This window comes from Rhinoraja longicauda, chromosome 40 (genome assembly GCF_053455715.1).
Source record: "Rhinoraja longicauda isolate Sanriku21f chromosome 40, sRhiLon1.1, whole genome shotgun sequence".
NCBI lineage: Eukaryota > Metazoa > Chordata > Chondrichthyes > Rajiformes > Arhynchobatidae > Rhinoraja > Rhinoraja longicauda.
Genome location: NC_135992.1, coordinates 16,258,813 through 16,277,499, shown reverse-complemented (window position 1 = coordinate 16,277,499; position 18,687 = coordinate 16,258,813). Strand labels below are relative to the sequence as shown.

Below are 18,687 nucleotides of genomic sequence, written 5' to 3'. Positions count from 1 at the left end.
TTGGAGGTGCTGAACACAGCGAGAGGTCATGTCGTGAGTTTAGTTTGAGACTGGGATATCATGAGATGACGACAAAGTTGGGAGAATAATGTCCTTGTCCTTTACCAGTAATATCACTATTAGGGTGGCATGGTGGTGCAGCAGGTAGAGCATTTCAGTGCGGTTTCGTGCATCCCCTCAGTATTTGGGTTGCAGGTTCAACGTGACCCTGTTTACAGTGAAGCTCGCGTGATAAATCTTTGGGGGATTTTGTCTGGTAATTCTGGAAATTTCATCTGCCTTCTTCACGGTGGCGCAGCGGGTAGAGCTGCTGCCTCACAGCGCCAGAGACTCGGGTTCAATCCTGACTCTGGGTGCTCTCTGTACGGAGTTGGCACGTTCTCCCTGTGACCGCGTGGGTTTTCTCCGGGTGCCCCTGTTGCCTACCACATCCCAAAGATGTGCGGGTTTGTAGGCTAATCGTCCCTCTGTAAATAGCCCCGAGTGTGTGGGGAGTGGATGAGAAAGTGGGATAACGTAGAACTAGTGTGAACGAGTGATCGATGGCCGGTGTGGACTCGGTGGGCCGAATGGCCTGTTAACATGCTGAGTCTCTAAACTAAACTGTGTAGGACAAAATGTAGAAACAAGGAACTGCAGATGCTGGTCCAAGTAAAAAGAGAACATGGACAGGTGACGTTTCACAGAGTGCTGGAGTAACTCAGCGGGTCAGGCAGCATCTCTGGAGAACATGGATAGGTGACGTTTCACAGAGTGCTGGAGTAACTCAGCGGGTCAGGCAGCATTTGTGGAGAACATGGATAGGTGACGTTTCAGGTCGGGGCCCTTCTTCAGACTGATTGCTTTCTATGTTGGAAATTGATGATCTGACCAGTGTGCTCCTTGTCCAAGTTCACTTTACGCTTTAGGTATTTAGTTTAGTGATTTAGACCAAACCAAGATTAGTTATAAGTTCATGAAACATAGGAGTGGAATTTGCCCATTCGGCCCATCGAGTCTGCTCTGTCATTCAATCATGGCTGATCTATCAACCCCATTCTCTTGCCTTCTCCCTGTGACACCTTCACTACTCATGAGCCTATCAATCCCTGCTTTAAAAATACCTAGTGACTTGGCCTCCATCACCGTCTGTGGCAATGAATGAATAAACAAATGTACATTAGTGCCAAGAGTAATTCAATAATTTTTAAATCAGCAAATAAAAATCAAAGTGTTCACAAATGTTCTTTCAAGAGTTTTAGCTCTAAACGAATATTATTTGGGGCGTCACGGTGGTGCAGCGGGTAGAGCTGCTGCCTCACAGCGCCAGAGACCCGGGTTCAATCCTGACTACGGGTGCTGTCTGTACGGAGTTTGTACGTTCTCCCCGTGACCTGCGTGGGTTCTCACCGGGATCTCCAGTTTCCTCCCACACTCCAAAGACGTACAGGTTTGCAGGTTAATTGGTTTGGGATAAATATAAATTGTCCCTAGTGTGTGTAGGATAGTGCTAGTGTGCGGGGATCGCTGGTCGGCGTGGACCCGGTGGGCCGAAGGGCCTGTTTCCGCGCTGTATCTCTAAATCTAAAAATCTAAATCTAGAACATGGATAGGTGACGTTTCACAGAGTGCTGGAGTAACTCAGCGGGTCAGGCAGCATCTGTGGAGAGAAGGAGGGAAGGGGGGAGGGTGGGTGGGGGGGGGGGGGAGGGGAGGATGTTAAACTGCCTGGGCAGTGCCTGGGCTTGTTGCGATGCTTAATTGCAGTGTGAGGTTTACAGAGGGAGTTTGCTGGAGAACTGGGCGCAGTCATTTACAAGGGACTTTTTAAAAAATCTATAAATATTTTCATCTCTTCTGGAGTCGTTATTCATAACCTGATGCATCAGTCCTGACCCGAAAGGTCACCTATCCATGTTCTCCAGAGATGCTGCCTGACCCGCTGAGTTACTCCAGCACTCTGTGAAACATCACCTATCCATGTTCTTCAGAGATGCTGCCTGACCCGCTGAGTTACTCCAGCACTCTGTGAAACATCACCTATCCATGTTCTTCAGAGATGCTGCCTGACCCGCTGAGTTACTCCAGCACTATGTGAAACGTCACCTATCCATGTTCTTCAGAGATGCTGCCTGACCCACTGAGTTACTCCAGCACTCTGTGTCTATCTTCGGTTTAAACCAGCGTCTGCAGTTCCCACACACAATGTGGGTATTGGGTGATCTGGGGCAGGATTGTGGTTGCTCCAGTGGTCTGTGTAAGGTTTCCTGACGGTTACATGTTGCTTTGTTACACCAAGTGACCAGAAAATAAACACACTGCAGGTAGACACAAAACGCTGGAGTAACACCCTGCAGGGTTCAGATTAGCTGTTGGCGTTGAGGTTTATTTGTGAATGAAACCACACTTCCCAGCTTGGAAACTGTGCGAGTTTGCATCCCCACGGTATTTAGCAGTTAAAACCAGAACATTTTAAGCCATGGCAGGGGGCAGCACAGTGGTGCAGCTGGTAGAGCCACTGTCTCACGGCGCCAGAGACCTGGCTTCATCCTGACCTCGGGTGCTGCCTTGCCTGTGTGGCGTTTGCACATTCTCCCTGTGATCACGTGGGTTTTCTCCGGGTGCTCTGGTTTTCTCCCACATCCCAAAGCCGTGCGGGTTTGTAGGTTAATCGCCCTCTATAAATTGCCCCCTGGTGTGTAAGGAGCGGATGAGAAAGTGGGATATCACAGAACTAGTGTGAACGGGGAATCACTGGCTGGCGTGGACTCGCAGGGCTGAAGGGCCTGCTTCGGTGCTGTGTCTATTCGATCAATCAATAACCCTGCTAAGTGTGGTGGGCAGATTGTTGGCTGATCTCAGCCGGTTCCCTGTCAGTCAGAGGCTATGGGGGATCAGAGGCTGATGTGGTATCTCTTTAGTCAGAGAGTGTGAATCTGTGGGATTCTTTGCCACGGAGGCGGAGACCAAGTCAGTGGATATATTTAAGGCAGAGATTGATATATTCTTGATTAGTACGGGTGTCAGGGGTTATGGGGAGAAGGCAGGAGGATGGGGTTAGAAGCAAAGATACCAGAGGAACAAGATGAACCACTCCGTTGAAATCGCCTATACTGAAGTGTAGTACGGAAAGGAGCAGAACGTCCGCCATTTTAGTAAGCAAAGCCCGCCGTTCGCTTTGTCTCTCGCAGTGTAATCAGTGTTGTGGGGGAACAGTATGTGTGATGATACCATAAAAATGCAGAATATATCTCATCTATCAATTCACAGATTTTTGTTTTGCTTTTTAAATGTTTCTGCAAGTTCCTGCCTACTAAAATGGCGCCGTGTCGTACTACGGTTTTTAGGGTCGAGTGGTCTATCTTGCTCCTCTAGTATCTTTGGTTAGGAGGGAGAGATAGATCAGCCATGATTGAATGACGGAGTAGACTTGATGGGCCGAATGGCCTAATTCTGCTCCTGTCCCTTATAAACATGATCCCACCCCTCTCTCTGCCGCCCCCCTCCCTCTCTCTCTCTCCCTCTCCCCTCCGTCGTTCTCACACACTCATTCCCTCCCCGCGGCTAGGTGCTTTATCTCCGGGGTGCTGGGCGTTCGGCTGCCTCCTCCATGCCTGAGCCTTTGATGTGAGCGTTAATGATCAGCCGGAGATGTGAACCGTTGTGCGGAGGGCCAGAGGTCAATGTCACGGCTGCCAGGGACATCAGCGGCCCCTGCGGCCCCCACCCCCTCCCCCACTCCCCACGGGGTGACCGGACCACTGACCACTAGCCCAGCCACTGGCCCAAGTACATCTGACCACTAGCCCAGCCACTGGCCCAAGTATGTCTGACCACTGGCCCAGCCACTGGCCCAAGTACGTCTGACCACTGGCCCAAGTACGTCTGACCACTGGCCCAGCCACTGGCCCAAGTATGTCTGACCACTGGCCCAGCCACTGGCCCAAGTATGTCTGACCACTAGACCAGCCACTGGCCCAAGCACGTCTGACCACTGGCCCAAGTACATCTGACCACTAGCCCAGCCACTGGACCAAGTATGTCTGACCACTGGCCCAGCCACTGGCCCAAGTACGCCAGGAAAGAACTGCAGGTGCTGGTTTAAATCAAAGGTAGACACCAAAATGCTGGAGTAACTCAGCGGGTCAGGCAGCATCTCGGGAGAGAAGGATTGGCTCTGAAGAAGTGTCTTGACTCGAAATGTCACCCATTCCTTCCCTCCAGAGATGCTGCCTGTCCCGCTGAGTTACTCCAGCATTTTGTGTCTACCTTCATCTGCAAACATGTCACCACTTGTCAAAGATCTTTTTGTCATCCAGCACGGAAACTGGCCTCTTGTTTAGAATTCACTTTAGAGATACAGCATGGAAACAGGCCCTTCAGCCCACCGAGTCCGCACTGACCAGCGATCATCCCGTACACCAGCACTATCCCACACACTAGGGACAGTTTACAATTTTGCCGAAGGCAATTAACCTATAAATCTGCACGTCTTTGGGATGTGAGAGAAAGCACCTGGAGAAAACCCACGCAGGTCACGGGGAGAACATGCAAACTCCGCACAGACAGGACCTGTAGTCAGGATGGAACCCGGGTCTGTGGTGCTGTGAGGCAGCAGCTCTACCCGCTGCACAACCTGCCCAATGACCCTTCAGCACTACTCATCCATGCCGACCAAGAAGCCCAAAATAACCTCATCCCTCCTCCCTCTAAACCTTTTCTATCCATGTACCTGTCCAGATGTCTTTTAAATGCTGTTACAGTACCTTCCTCAACTGTGTGCGTGTCTGTGTAAAGTAGGTGTGTGTGTGTGAGTTTGAGTTTTGTTTATTGTCACGTGTACCGAGATACAGTGAAAAGCTTTGGTTGTGTGTGTGGTGTGTGTGTGCACGCAGTTTGTGTGTGTGTGTGTGTGTGTGTGTGAGAGAGAGAGGTGTGTGCTTGTATGTATGGTGTGTGCCTGTGTACGTGTGTGTGGTGTGTGTGCAGTGTGTGTGTGCGCGTGTGCGTGTGTGTGGTGTGTGCAGTGCGCGTGTGTGTCGGTTGTGTGCGTGGTGTGTGCAGTGTGTGTGCGCGTGCGTGCGTGTGTGGTGCGTGTGTGGTGTGTGTGTGCGTGATACCTGGCGTGCGGTGCCAGTGAGACTGCCGTGTGGCGGTGTGGAGGGGCAGACAGCTCCGTGCCGAGGCTTTGCTGGGTGTCTGATCAACAAATACAAATTCCCATGGGATTACATGGGCATGAGGCTAAAAATAGCCGGCCAGTCAGACAGGCTGAGCCGTGGGGAGACACACTAACACGGGCAGGGGGAGAGAGCGTGAGGAGAGGGGTGAGGGGTGAAGGGATGTTCCGGCTCCAGATGTTGGTGCGTTCTGACTCTAGGTGTTATGTTGTTCCTGGTGTTCCGGCTCCAGATGTTGTGTGATTCCAGTTCCAGATGTTGCTGTGTTCCTGGTGTTGCGGCTCCAGATGTTGGGGCGGTGCGGCTCCAGATGCTGCTGTGCTCTGGCTCCAGATGTGCTGCATTGCGGTTCCAGATGTTGCGCCGTTGCGGTTCCATATGTTGGGCCGTTGTGGCTCCAGACGGTGGTGCATTGCAGCTCCAGATGTTGTGTTGCGGCTCCAGATGTTGAGGTGTTGCGGCTCCAGGTGTTGAGGTGTTGCGGCTCCAGATGTTGAGGTGTTGCGGCTCCAGATGTTGAGGTGTTGCGGCTCCAGATGTTGGGGCGTTGCGGCCGGTGCTGATGCGTGTTTGTGTTTCTCCACAGCCTGGTGTACGGGGGGTCCCGCAGCTCGCACCCCGACACGGACATCCTGCACCGACAGGCCTACGCCACCCCACACCCGCTACAGGGGTACGCTGCCAACCACCACCCCGCAGGTAGGGGCGATCACTGCCGCACCACCCACCCCGGAACCCCACACCCCCTCACCATTCCTCACACTCACCCCCACCCCCTCACCCCCACCCCCTCACCATCCCACACCCTCACACTCACCCCTCACCATCCCTCACACTCACCCCCACCCCCTCACCATCCCACACCCTCACACTCACCCCCACCCCCTCACCCCCACCCGCTCACACTCACACAAACCCCTCACCCTCACCATCCCACACCCTCACACCCACACACTCACCCCTACCCCCACACCCTCACCATCCCACCCACTCACACCCTCACACTCACCCCCACCCGCTCACCATCCCACCCCCTCACACTCACCCCACACACTCACCCCGGACACCATGTTTGACCCCTGACCTCATGTTTAATCCCTGTGTCTGACCCGTGCCCCGGTCACTGCGCTGAGTGTTGTCCACTTTCCCGTGTCCTCACTGTTTTTGCCACGTCTGACCCCTGTCCTGATCACTTGTCCCCAGTCCCTGACCCATGACCCTTTTCCCGGTCATTGTCTGACCCTTGTCCACCTCGTTGTGTGCTGACCACTGTACTGACCACTGCCCCGACCACTGTACTGACCACTGCCCCGACCACTACTGACCACTGTACTGACCACCGCTGACCGCTACCCTGACCACTGTGCTGACCACTGCCCTGACCACTCTGCTGACTGCTGCCCCAACCACTGTACTGACCACTGCTGACCACTGTGCTGACCGCTGCCCCGACCACTGTGCTGACCACTACTGACGGCTGCCCTGACCACTGTACTGACCACTGCTGACCACTGTCCTGACGACTGTGCTGACCACTGCTGACTGCTGCCCCGACCACAGTACTGACCGCTGCCCCGACCACTGTACTGACCGCTGCCCCGACCACTGTACTGACCACTACCGACCACTGTACTGACCACTGTACTGACCACTGTGCCGGTCCCCTGTGCCTGACTGTTGTCTCTGTATCTGACCATTGTCCACTTCACCGTGCCGTGTGCTGACCACTGCCCCGGTCACTGTGTCCTAGGCCTCTCGGGCCTGTTTGAGACGGGCCTACACCACGCGGGCAGCACCACGCCGGATGCCTCGGTCATGAACCTGATCTCGGCGCTGGAGTCTCGGGCGCCCCAGCCCGGCCCCTCTGCATCCTCCCTCCTCTCGCAGTTCCGGACGCCATCATGGCAGACAGGTACGTCACTCCGCACCGCCCGCTCCCACACCGGCCAGATGTGGCCCCTCCAGCTGTTGGTGTCTGGCAGTCTTGGGGTGCACACCGTCGCAGCGTTACAAGAAGGGCCGCTACTCACTACAGGGTGCACTAGGATAGGGCTGGGACCTCCACTAGATGACCAGTAGGGTCGCCAACCGTCCCGTATCAGCCGGGACATCCCGTATTTTGGGCTAAATTGGTTTGTCCCGTACGGGACCGCCCTTGTCCCGTATTAGTAGGGTTGCCAACTTCCTTGCTCCCAAATAAGGGACAAAGGGTGACGTCACCGCCCCGCGCCCCACGTGACCTCACCCAGCCAGCGGCCACGTGCTCCCGCTCCACCAATGGCGGCCGCCAATGTACTATGGTCGAAACCCCATCAAAGATAAGAACAAGGAACTGCAGGTGCTGATTTACCAAGGAAAGTGTGGAGGGGGTGTGGACCGTGTGGGGTGGGTGGACCATGCGGGGGGAGGGGTGGACCGTGTGGGGGGGGGTGTGGACCGTGCTGGGGGAGGGGTGGACCGTGTGGGGTGTGTGGACCGTGCAGGGGGGGTGTGTGGACTGGGCGGGGGAGGGGTGGACCCTGTGGGGAGGGGGGGGTGTGGACCGTGCAGGGGGGGTGTTTGGACCGTGCGGGGGGGGGGGGGTGTGGACCGTGTGGGGTGTGGGGGGGTGTGGACTGTGTGGGGGGGTGTGGACCGTGTGGGGGGGGGGGTGTGGACCGTGTGGGGGGGTGTGTGGACCGTGTGGGGGGGGGGGGTGGACCGTGCGGGGGGGGTGGACCGTGTGGGGGGTGGATGGACCGTGTGGGTGTGGGCGCTAACCTCTATCTTTGCCCCACAGCCATGCACACCCCAGGGCCGGCGGAGCTGTTCATCTCGGGGGCGATCCCCGGCTCGGGCACCTTCCCATCATCCTCGGCGCTGTCGGCCTACCAGCACCCGGCCTCGTTCAGTGGCCGCAGCTTCCCGGTCACCTCCTCGCTAACCCTGCAGGACGCCACCTTCAGCCCCAGCTCCAACGGGCTGTTGTCCCCCCACGACCCGCTACTGCACATCAAGTCCTCACAGTCCAGCGTGCCGTCGTCCCTGGCCTTCGACCGGCTGGGCAGTGCTGTCCTGGGCACCGGCCTGCCCACCCAGAGCTCGGCCTACCGCACCGCCCAGGAGTCCGCTTCCCGCCACCTCCAGTCCCAGTTCAACCTGCTATCGTCACCGCTGGGCCCCAGCGACCAGGCCTCCCAGCTCTACAACACGTCCGTCTTCTCCAGCGCGCCCACGGCCGGCATCGAGAGGGCCATTCCCCGGCAGGACAGCGTGATCAAGCACTACCAGCGGCCGTCCAGCGCCCAGGCCCAGCTGCCCGCCTCCCACCACTCCCTGCAACACTACCTGAGCTGTGGAGGCAGCCACGGCTTCCAGCAGATGCCCCGGCACCCCACCTTGTCCTGCAGCCCGCTGGGCGACCAGTCCCCGGTCAGCAACGAGGGCAGCCAGAAGAGCTCGCAATCACGGCCCGAACACCCTCAGAGCTACCGGCCCATCATCCAGTCACCCGGCTACTCCTCCACCTCCTCATCCTCCAAGTCCAAGAGCTACTCGGCCTCCCGCCAAGTGCCCCGCTCCACCAGCACCCCCAAGTGCCAAAGCATCTCATCCACTGGCCAGTCCCACCACTACTCCTCTGCCACCCCTAAGGTGAGCTCGGTCATCTCCAGCCAGCCCCAGGCCTACTCACCAGGCCCATCACAGAGCCTGATGTCCATCAGCCAGCCCCAGAGCTACGTGACGCAGGCCCAGAACATGGCCTCCGTCACCCAGTCCCAAGGCTTTGCCTCCAGCCAGTCTCAGGAGATGAGCTCGGCTAACAAGGCCCGCAGCTACTCCCCAGCCCAGCTGCCCGGCCTGGCCTCCGTGGCTCCCATCCAGAGCTACAGTGTGCAGTCTGAGCCCCACTCCACGCCGGGCCAGAGCTACGTGCCTGCCCACTCGCAGGGGATGCCCACTGCCAGTCCCTCGCTCAGCTATGCCACGGGCCACTCCCCGGCCCTGTCCACCCACGGCCCCTCCATCGTGTACTCCTCTGCCAGCCACGTGCAGGCCATGCCAGACACCAGCCCCTCCCAGATAATCCGGCCCCTGCAGTCACCTGGGGGCAGCCGGGCCCAGAGCGTCGCCTCGCCGGGGCAGCCCCAGAAGTACCTGTCCTCAGTCCTCTCCCCCTCATACATCCAGTCCTCTCACTCCCAGGGCTTCCAATCCCCCCAGCCCCCCCTGGAGCGCACCCCCTCCTACGGCAAGAACAAGTCTGACTCGGACCTGCTGAGCTCGGAGCGGACGGAGGATGAGGACTTCCTGATCCAGCACCTGCTGGACTCAGAGAGCCCGCCACGTGTGCCCACACAGGGCCTGGTGGAGTGTGAGGACCGGGCGACCAAGGGCATGGCCTACCCCATGTCCAAGTCAGAGGAGCGCTACCACCTGCAGAGTGTGATCCGCACCAGCTCCAGCCTGGACAACCAGGTGCTGGAGATGTCTCTGCAGGGGATGAAGGACAAGAAGAAGGGTGAGCGGTCCAAGGACTATGTACGCTCCTCATCCGAGGGGCTGGCCACCACCGTGGTCCACTACAGCCACCAGGCCAACAGCATCGACAGCCTAGCCCAGGACATCAAGAAGTCTGTGGACCACCTACAGACCTCCCACCTGGAGGCTCACGCCAAAGAGCTGGGGCAGGGCCACGGCTTCCTGCAGAAGGGGGGGGACCCCAGCTCACGGCCCCACCGCCTGGTGCCCGACGGGTCGCAGCTGGAGCAGCATGGCATGCTGCAGGGGCAGCAGGGGCAGCAGATGATGCTGGACGCATCGCCAGAAATGCAGCTGCCTCTCGCCCACCCCACCTCCAGCCAGTCCTCACAGCTGCTGCAGTCTGTGCTGACACACACGCAGAGCCAGCTGCAGGCCCAGCAGCAACAGCAGCAGCAGCAGCAGCAGCGCAAGGTGCAGCCGGCCATGGACGTCCGCCTGATGGACACACAGCGCCTGCACTCGGAGGCCGTGTCGCCCCAGCTACAGATGCTGGAGGCCCACCTGCAGAGCCAGCAGATGCAGGGCCACGTGCGTACCCACCCCTCGCTGCTCCCCGGCGAGCCCCGCTCCCCACGCATGCCCAGCGACCGCATGCAGCCCGAGGGCATGTCGCAGACGGACAGCATGCAGTCGCAGGAGATGCGGGAGTACCTGGAGCCCGACCTGCACCTGGAGAGCCACCTGTCGCAGGGCGGCCAGGTCACCAGCCAGCAGCACCTGATGCCCGGGTCCAACGAGTCCCTACCTGAGGATTCCCAGCAGGTGGAAGGCAAGGACCAGTACAATGCCCCCAGCCCCCAGTCCAGCAAGTCTCGCTTCGTGCCCCTCACCTCCATCTGCTTCCCCGACTCCCTGCTGCAGGATGAAGAGAGGAACTTCTTCCCCGGGATGGAGGACATGTTCTGCTCGGCACCGTGTGGAGGGGAGGAGTACAGCAAGCATGGGGCCGAGGACAGCGGTCAGCCGCTGGACAGGAGCGAGGGCATGAAGACCAGCTACGACATGATCCACTCCAACCAGAGCTACTCCAGCTACTGCCCTTCGGACACTGGCAACGGGCAGGCCGTGCACCTCGACCTGGACTCGGTGTCCATGAAGTCCGAGCTGGAGTCATCCCTCCAGTCCGAGCAGCAGGGCATGGCCCCCCACAGCCAGCGCCCCGCCGGCCCCCACGACATCAAGTCCCCCCTCACCACCGCCAGCTTCTGCAGCATGAAGAACAAGAAGTTCCCCAAGACATCGTCCCTGCACCTGCTGAAGAAGAAGGACTCCCCTCCGCTGATGCCGAAGAAGACCTACGCCCAGGAGTACGAGTTTGAGGACGAGGAGAAGGAGGATGTGCCGGCTGACATCCGGCTGAACAACCGGCGCCTGCCCGACCTGCTGCCCGACCTGATCTCCAGCTGCCGCTCCAGCATCAGCCCCGTGCCCGACATCGACTTCTGCTCCGGCAACCTCAACGGTGGCAAGAAGAGGCCCAAGAGGGCCTCCAAACCCAAGGAGAAAGGCCCCCCCCAGGCCCCGCGGCCGGCCCCGTATACGGCCCCTGGATCAGTCCCACGGCCCCGCCATAGACACTCCCAAGAAGAGAGGGCGAGGCAGGGGCAGGGGCAAGAAACAGGCGGACGGAGAGAACGAGGGCTTCAAGGTGGAGAACCAAGCCAAGTGCAGCAAGGTAATGCTCACACTGCCCCTCGTCTGCGTTTATAACGTGTGTGAGAGATGACATCCTCGCCAAATGTACAAACGATCGGTTAACGAGTTGTCATTAGTGGTACCAGCAGAATTAGGCCACTCGGCCCATCAAGTCTACTCCGCCATTCAATCACGGCTGATCTATCTCTCCCTCCTAACTTCATTCTGCCTTCTCCCCATAACCCCTGACACCCGCACTAATCAGGAACCTGTAAATCTCTGCCTTAAAAATATCCACTGACTTGGCCTCTACAGCCGACTGTGGCAAAGAATCCCACAGATTCACCACCCTCTGACGAAAGAAATTTTTCCTCATCTTTCCTAAAGGAACGTCCTTTAATTCTGAGGCTGTGCCCTCTGGTCCTAGACTCTCCCCCTAGTGGAAACATCCTCTCCACATCCACTCTATCCAGGTCTTTCACTGTTTGGTAAGTTTCAATGAGGCCCCCCCCCCCCCTCATCCTTCTAAACTCCAGCGAGTACAGGCCCAGTGCCAACAAACGCTCATCATATGTTAACCCATCTGCAATATGTTAACCCATCTGCAAGAGAAGGAACTGGAGGATAGTTTTGTGTTTTGTAAGCTAGAAAGGTAAAACCTTCTCTCCCCCCCCCCCCCCCCCCCCCCCCCCGGTCGTCTCGATCCGAGACGTCACCCATTCCTTCTCATGAGATGCTGCCTGTCCCGCTGAGTTATTCCAGCATTTTGTGTCTACCTGCATTAGCTTCACAGGCCCATTTACACAACAACACCTAGACAGATATATATTAATCAATAATATATTAAATTATTACGGGGTAACCATAATAGTGCAAAGCCGAAGTCAGTAGTGCAACCAAAGACTCAGTCTGTAGAGGATCACAGTCGAGGTGGTCAGTGTTGTGTTGTGTTCAACAGCCTGATGGTTGCTGGGAAGAAGCTGTTCTTGAACCTGCAGGTCACGGTTCTCACACTCCTGTATCTTCTTCCCCATGGCAGCAGCAAGATGAGAGCGTGGCCAGGGTGGTATGGGTCAGGGTGGTGTGGGTGGGGGTGGTGTGGGTCAGGGTGGTGTGGGTCAGGGTGGTGTGGGTCAGGGTGGTGTGGGTCAGGGGGATGTGGGGCAGTGTGGTGGGGGGGTCAGTGTGTGGTGGGGGGGCAGTGTGTGGTGGGGGTCAGTGTGTGGTGGGGGGGTCAGTGTATGGTGGGGGGGCAGTGTGTGGTGGGGGGTCAGTGTATGGTGGGGGGGCAGTGTGTGGTGGGGGGCAGTGTGGTGAGGGGGTCAGTGTATGGTGGGGGGCAGTGTGGTGGGGGGGCAGTGTGTGGTGGGGGGTCAGTGTGTGGTGGGGGGGGGGCAGTGTGTGGTGGGGGGCAGTGTGGTGGGGGGGTCAGTGTGGTGAGGGGGTCAGTGTGTGGTGGGGGGGTCAGTGTATGGTGGGGGGCAGTGTGTGGTGGGGGGTCTGTGGTGGGGGGGGTCAGTGTATGGTGGGGGGGCAGTGTGTGGTGGGGGGGCAGTGTGTGGTGGGGGGCAGTGTGGTGAGGGGGTCAGTGTGTGGTGGGGGGGTCAGTGTATGGTGGGGGGCAGTGTGTGGTGGGGGGTCAGTGTGTGGTGGGGGGGGTCAGTGTATGGTGGGGGGCAGTGTGTGGTGGGGGGTCAGTGTATGGTGGGGGGGCAGTGTGGTGGGGGGCAGTGTGGTGGGGGGGTCAGTGTATGGTGGGGGGTCAGTGTGTGGTGGGGGGTCAGTGTATGGTGGGGGGCAGTGTGTGGTGGGGGGGTCAGTGTGTGGTGAGGGGGTCAGTGTGTGGTGGGGGGGTCAGTGTATGGTGGGGGGGCAGTGTGTGGTGGGGGGTCAGTGAATGGTGGGGGGCAGTGTGGTGGGGGGGTCAGTGTGTGGTGGGGGGGCAGTGTGTGGTGGGGGCAGTGTGGTGGGGGGGGTCAGTGTATGGTGGGGGGCAGTGTGTGGTGGGGGGTCAGTGTGGTGGGGGGCAGTGTGTGGTGGGGGGCAGTGTGGTGGGGGGGCAGTGGTGAGGGGGTCAGTGTATGGTGGGGGGGCAGTGTGTGGTGGGGGGTCAGTGTGTGGTGGGGGGCAGTGTGTGGTGGGGGGCAGTGTGGTGAGGGGGTCAGTGTATGGTGGGGGGGCAGTGTGTGGTGGGGGGTCAGTGTGTGGTGGGGGGGGCAGTGTGTGGTGGGGGGCAGTGTGGTGGGGGGTCAGTGTATGGTGGGGGGCAGTGTGGTGGGGGGTCAGTGTGTGGTGGGGGGGTCAGTGTATGGTGGGGGGCAGTGTGTGGTGGGGGGTCAGTGTATGGTGGGGGGGCAGTGTGGTGGGGGGCAGTGTGGTGGGGGGGTCAGTGTATGGTGGGGGGGCAGTGTGTGGTGGGTGGCAGTGTGGTGGGGGGGGTCAGTGTGGTGAGGGGGTCAGTGTGTGGTGGGGGGGTCAGTGTATGGTGGGGGGCAGTGTGTGGTGGGGGGTCAGTGTGTGGTGGGGGGGACAGTGTATGGTGGGGGGGCAGTGTGTGGTGGGGGGTCAGTGTATGGTGGGGGGGCAGTGTGTAGTGGGGGGCAGTGTGGTGGGGGGGCAGTGTGGTGGGGGGGTCAGTGTATGGTGGGGGGGTCAGTGTGTGGTGGGGGGGCAGTGTGTGGTGGGGGGGCAGTGTATGGTGGGGGGGCAGTGCGTGGTGGGGGGTCAGTGTATGGTGGGGGGGCAGTGTGTGGTGGGGGGATCAGTGTGTGGTGGGGGGGTCAGTGTGTGGTGGGGGGCAGTGTGTGGTGGGGGGGCAGTTTGGTGGGGGGGCAGTGTGTGGTGGGGGGGTCAGTGTGTGGTGGGGGGGTCAGTGTGTGGTGGGGGGGTCAGTGTGTGGTGGGGGCAGTGTGTGGTGGGGGGGTCAGTGTGTGGTGGGGGGGCAGTGTGGTGGGGGGTCAGTGTATGGTGGGGGGGGCAGTGTGGTGGGGGGGCAGTGTGTGGTGGGGGGTCAGTGTATGGTGGGGGGGCAGTGTGGTGGGGGGGCAGTGTGTGGTGGGGGGGTCAGTGTGTGGTGGGGGGCAGTGTGTGGTGGGGGGGCAGTGTGTGGTGGGGGGTCAGTGTATGGTGGGGGGGCAGTGTGTGGTGGGGGAGGCAGTGTGTGGTGGGGGGGCAGTGTGGTGGTGGGGAGGCAGTGTGTGGTGGGGGGTCAGTGTATGGTGGGGGGCAGTGTGTGGTGGGGGGGGCAGTGTGGTGGTGGGGGGGTCAGTGTGTGGTGGGGGGGGCAGTGTGTGGTGGGGGGGCAGTGTGTGGTGGGGGGGTCAGTGTATGGTGGGGGGGCAGTGTGTGGTGGGGGGGCAGTGTGTGGTGGGGGGTCAGTGTATGGTGGGGGGGCAGTGTGTGGTGGGGGGGGTCAGTGTATGGTGGGGGGGCAGTGTGTGGTGGGGGAGGCAGTGTGTGGTGGGGGGTCAGTGTGTGGTGGGGGGGGGTCAGTGTATGGTGGGGGGGTCAGTGTGTGGTGGGGGGGTCAGTGTGTGGTGGGGGGGTTCAGGACCCGTGGTGGGCCGGGCAGTGCCCACCGCTCTGTTGTCTCCTTCATTGCTGGGTGTTTGAGTTGCCAGGTCGTGGTGCAACCGGTCAGTGTGTTTCTAATTGACCGCCCTGGTTTCATCCACCTTATTGTGTGTCTTGTTTTACAAGGGCAAGGTTCAAGGGTCCAAAGCGAGTGACCTGTTACCGGTGGAGGTCACGGAGGCCCTGCCGATGGACAGTGTTGTGGAGAACAGCCAGACCCAGGAGAAGATCAAGAAGAAGATAAAGGAGGTGGAGGACAAGCAGCCGGAGATGAAGTCCGGGTTCATGGCGTCCTTCCTGGACTTCCTGAAGTCGGGGAAGCGGCAGCAGCTGCCGGCGACCACGTCCAGCCCGCAGAAGGGTCGCCTGTCATCGGTCATCAACCAGGGCTCTGTGGTCAGCTTCGGCCTGGCCCAGTCTATGCTGTCGGGGCCGCTGGACGCGTCCGAGAGTGACAGCCTCATGAGCTGCACCAGCCCCTGCAAACGCTTCGACGATGACCTGAAGAAGAACCTGGAGACCCTGCCCTCCTTCTCCTCCGACGAGGAGGACTCGGTCAGCAAGAACCAGGACCTCCAGAAGAGCATCACCTCCGCCATCTCTGCGCTCTACGACCCCGTGGACCGCAAGGAGACCGACAACCCAGGTAACCGGGCGAGCAAAGGCAGCCGACGGCCAGAACATGGGCAGAACACGGCTATAACATGGCCATAACACCGTCACAACATGGGCATGACACAGTTACAACACGGGCACAACACGGTCACAATACAGGCACAACACGGCTATAACACGGGCACAACACGGCAGAACATGGCTATAACACTGGCACAACATGGCCATAACACGGGCACAACACGAGCACAACACGGGCACAACACGGCTATAACACGGGCACAACACGGCTATAACACTGGCACAACATGGCCACAACACGGGCACAACACAGCTATAACACGGGCACAACACGGGCAGAACATGGCTATAACACGGGCACAACATGGTCACAACACGGGCATAACACGGTCACAACATGGGCATGACACAGTTACAACACGGGCAGAACACGAGCACAACACGGTCACAATACGGGCACAACACGGCTATAACAGGGGCACAACACACGGCAGAACACGGCTATAACACGGCCAGAACACGGTCACAACACGGGCAGAACACGACCAGAACACGGTCACAACACGGGCATAACAAGGCCAGAACACGACCAGAACACGGTCACAACACAGGCATGACACGGTTACAACACGGTCATAACACAGTCATAACACGGGCACAACACGGGCACAACACGGCCATAACACGGGCACAACATGGGCAGAACACGGTTACAACACGGGCACAACACGGCCACAACATGGCCACAACAATGAACTGCAGACACAAAGTGCTGGAGCAACTCAGCGGGACAGGCAGCATCTCGGGAGAGAAGGAACGGGTGACCTTTCTTCAGACTGAAGAAGGGTCTCGACCCGAAATGTCTCCCATTCCTTCTCTCCCGAGATGCTGCCTGACCCCCTCCAGCACTTTGTGTCTGTCTTGGGTGTCCTTGTACATCAGTCAGTGAAAGTAAGCACGCAGGTCCAGCAGGGAGTTGGGGGAGGGGAGGGGAGGGGGATGCTGGGAGCAGAGGGGAGGGGAATGCTGGGAAGGGGAGTGGTAATGCTGGGGCTCTGACTGTCCCCTTGCTTTGCCAGAGCACATGGTGGAGGGGAGGGGAGGGGAGGGGAATGCTGGGCTCTGACTGTCCCCTTGTTTTGCCAGAGCACATGGTGGTGGTGGAGGGAGGGGAGGGGAGGGGAGGGGAGGGGAATGCTGGGCTCTGACTGTCCCCCTTGCTTTGCCAGAGCACATGGTGGTGGTGGAGGGGAGGGGAGGGGAATGCTGGGCTCTGACTGTCCCCTTGCTTTGCCAGAGCACATGGTGGTGGTGGAGGACAAGGACTTGAGCAGCTGTCCGTCGGAGGTATCTCAGCCGGAGCAGGTTGCCCCTCCATCTCCAGACTTCCCCAAGGAACCGCTCCCAGAGGAGGAGCCGTCCCCAGCGCCCGAGTCCCCACCGCCACCCCCGCCCCCACCGTCCCCACCGTCCCCACCCCCGCCCCCACCCCCACCCCCACCGCCGCTGCCCGAGGAGCAGGAGCCGCCGTCACCGGTCAAGCTTGCCAAAGCCCAGGACGCGGTGGCCATCTGCGGCGAGACGGACGAGGAGGACGATGAGAGCGGCGGCGAGGGGGCCATCCGCAAATGGGACGAGTTTGTCATCAAGATCGACGACATCAAGGAGCTGAAGGTACCGTCACCCCCCCCCTCCCCGCACATACACGGTGGTCCCCACACTACACGGTGGTCCCCGCACATACACGGTGGTCCCACACTACCGGTGGTCTCACACACTACACGGTGGTCCCCACACTACACGGTGGTCTCCACACTACACGGTGGTCTCCACACTACACGGTGGTCTCCCCCCACATACACGGTGGTCTCCACACTACATGTACACGGTGGTCTCCCACATACACGGTGGTCCCCACACTACACGGTGGTCTCCCCACATACACGGTGGTCTCCCCACATACACGGTGGTCCCCCACACTACACGGTGGTCCCCACACTACACGGTGGTCTCCCCACATACACGGTGGTCCCCACACAACACGGTGGTCTCCACACTACACGGTGGTCCTCCCCACACAACACGGTGGTCTCTCACACTACACGGTGGTCTCCCCACATACACGGTGGTCTCCACACTACATGTACACGGTGGTCTCTCACTCCACACACATGATGGTCTCTCCACTCCACACACATGGTGGTCTCTCTACACCACACCGGCAGAGTTGCTGTCTTACAGCGCTTGCAGCGCCGGTAACCCAGGTTCGATCCTGACCACGGGCGCCGTCTGTACGGAGTTTGTACGTTCTCCCCGTGACCTGCATGGGTTTTCTCCGAGATCTTCAGTTTCCTCCCGCACTCCAAAGACGTGCAGGTTTGTAGGTTAATTGGCTTGTGTAAGTGTAAATTGTCCCCAGTGTGTGTAGGATAGTGTTAGTGTGCGGGGATCGCTGGTCGGCGTGGAATCGGTGGGACGAAGGGCCTGTTTCTGCGCTGTATCTGTAAACTGAACTAATCTGATGGGATGGGGGGGTCTGTAGTCCCGAATGGTACGTCCTGACCCTTCACTTGCCCCCAATGACAGGGATGGGGGGGGGTCCCCCACCTCACACCCCAACCCGCCCCCATTCACATGGAAACAGACAATAGGTGCAGGAGGAGGCCATTCGGCCCTTCGAGCCAGCACTGCCATTCAATATGATCATGGCTGATCATCCACAATCAGTACCACGTCCCTTGATTCCATTAGCCCGAAGAGCTAAATCTAACTCTCTCCAAACATTCAGAGAATTGGCCTCCACTGCCTTCTGTGGCAGAGAATTCCACAGATTCACAACTCTCCGAGTGGAAAGAAACCACAGGGTGGTCTGTCAGGGTCAGGATGGGCCGAAGGGCCAGTGGGGTCTCAGTGTGGGCCGGGTGGTTACCGGGTGGGGGTGAGGTTGACCGGTGACTGACTCTCTCCCCCCCCCCCTCCCCCCCTTCCCTCCCCCACAGCTGGCCATGCAGACGGGCACCGAGCCCCCCCCTATCTGGCGGGTTCAGAAAGCATCGCTGCAGCATTTCCTGCCGCAGGTACGGGACGGACAGAGGCACTACGCATCGTCCACACAGGTGAGTGCCCGACCCTACACCCCCACACACCCACACTAACCCCC

At 59.4% G+C, this 18,687-nt stretch overlaps 1 protein-coding gene across 1 annotated transcript in view; it reads left to right on the top strand.

Annotated features, from left to right (window-relative positions):
- Positions 1-18,687, top strand: part of LOC144611420 (proline-rich protein 12-like) — a 47,275-nt gene that overhangs the window by 15,127 nt on the left and 13,461 nt on the right. The window contains 7 exon segments of the mRNA XM_078430490.1: positions 5,746-5,858; positions 6,910-7,071; positions 7,939-11,192; positions 11,194-11,358; positions 15,018-15,537; positions 16,825-17,201; positions 18,527-18,643. Of these exon segments, the coding sequence (XP_078286616.1) occupies positions 5,746-5,858; positions 6,910-7,071; positions 7,939-11,192; positions 11,194-11,358; positions 15,018-15,537; positions 16,825-17,201; positions 18,527-18,643 (4,708 nt within the window).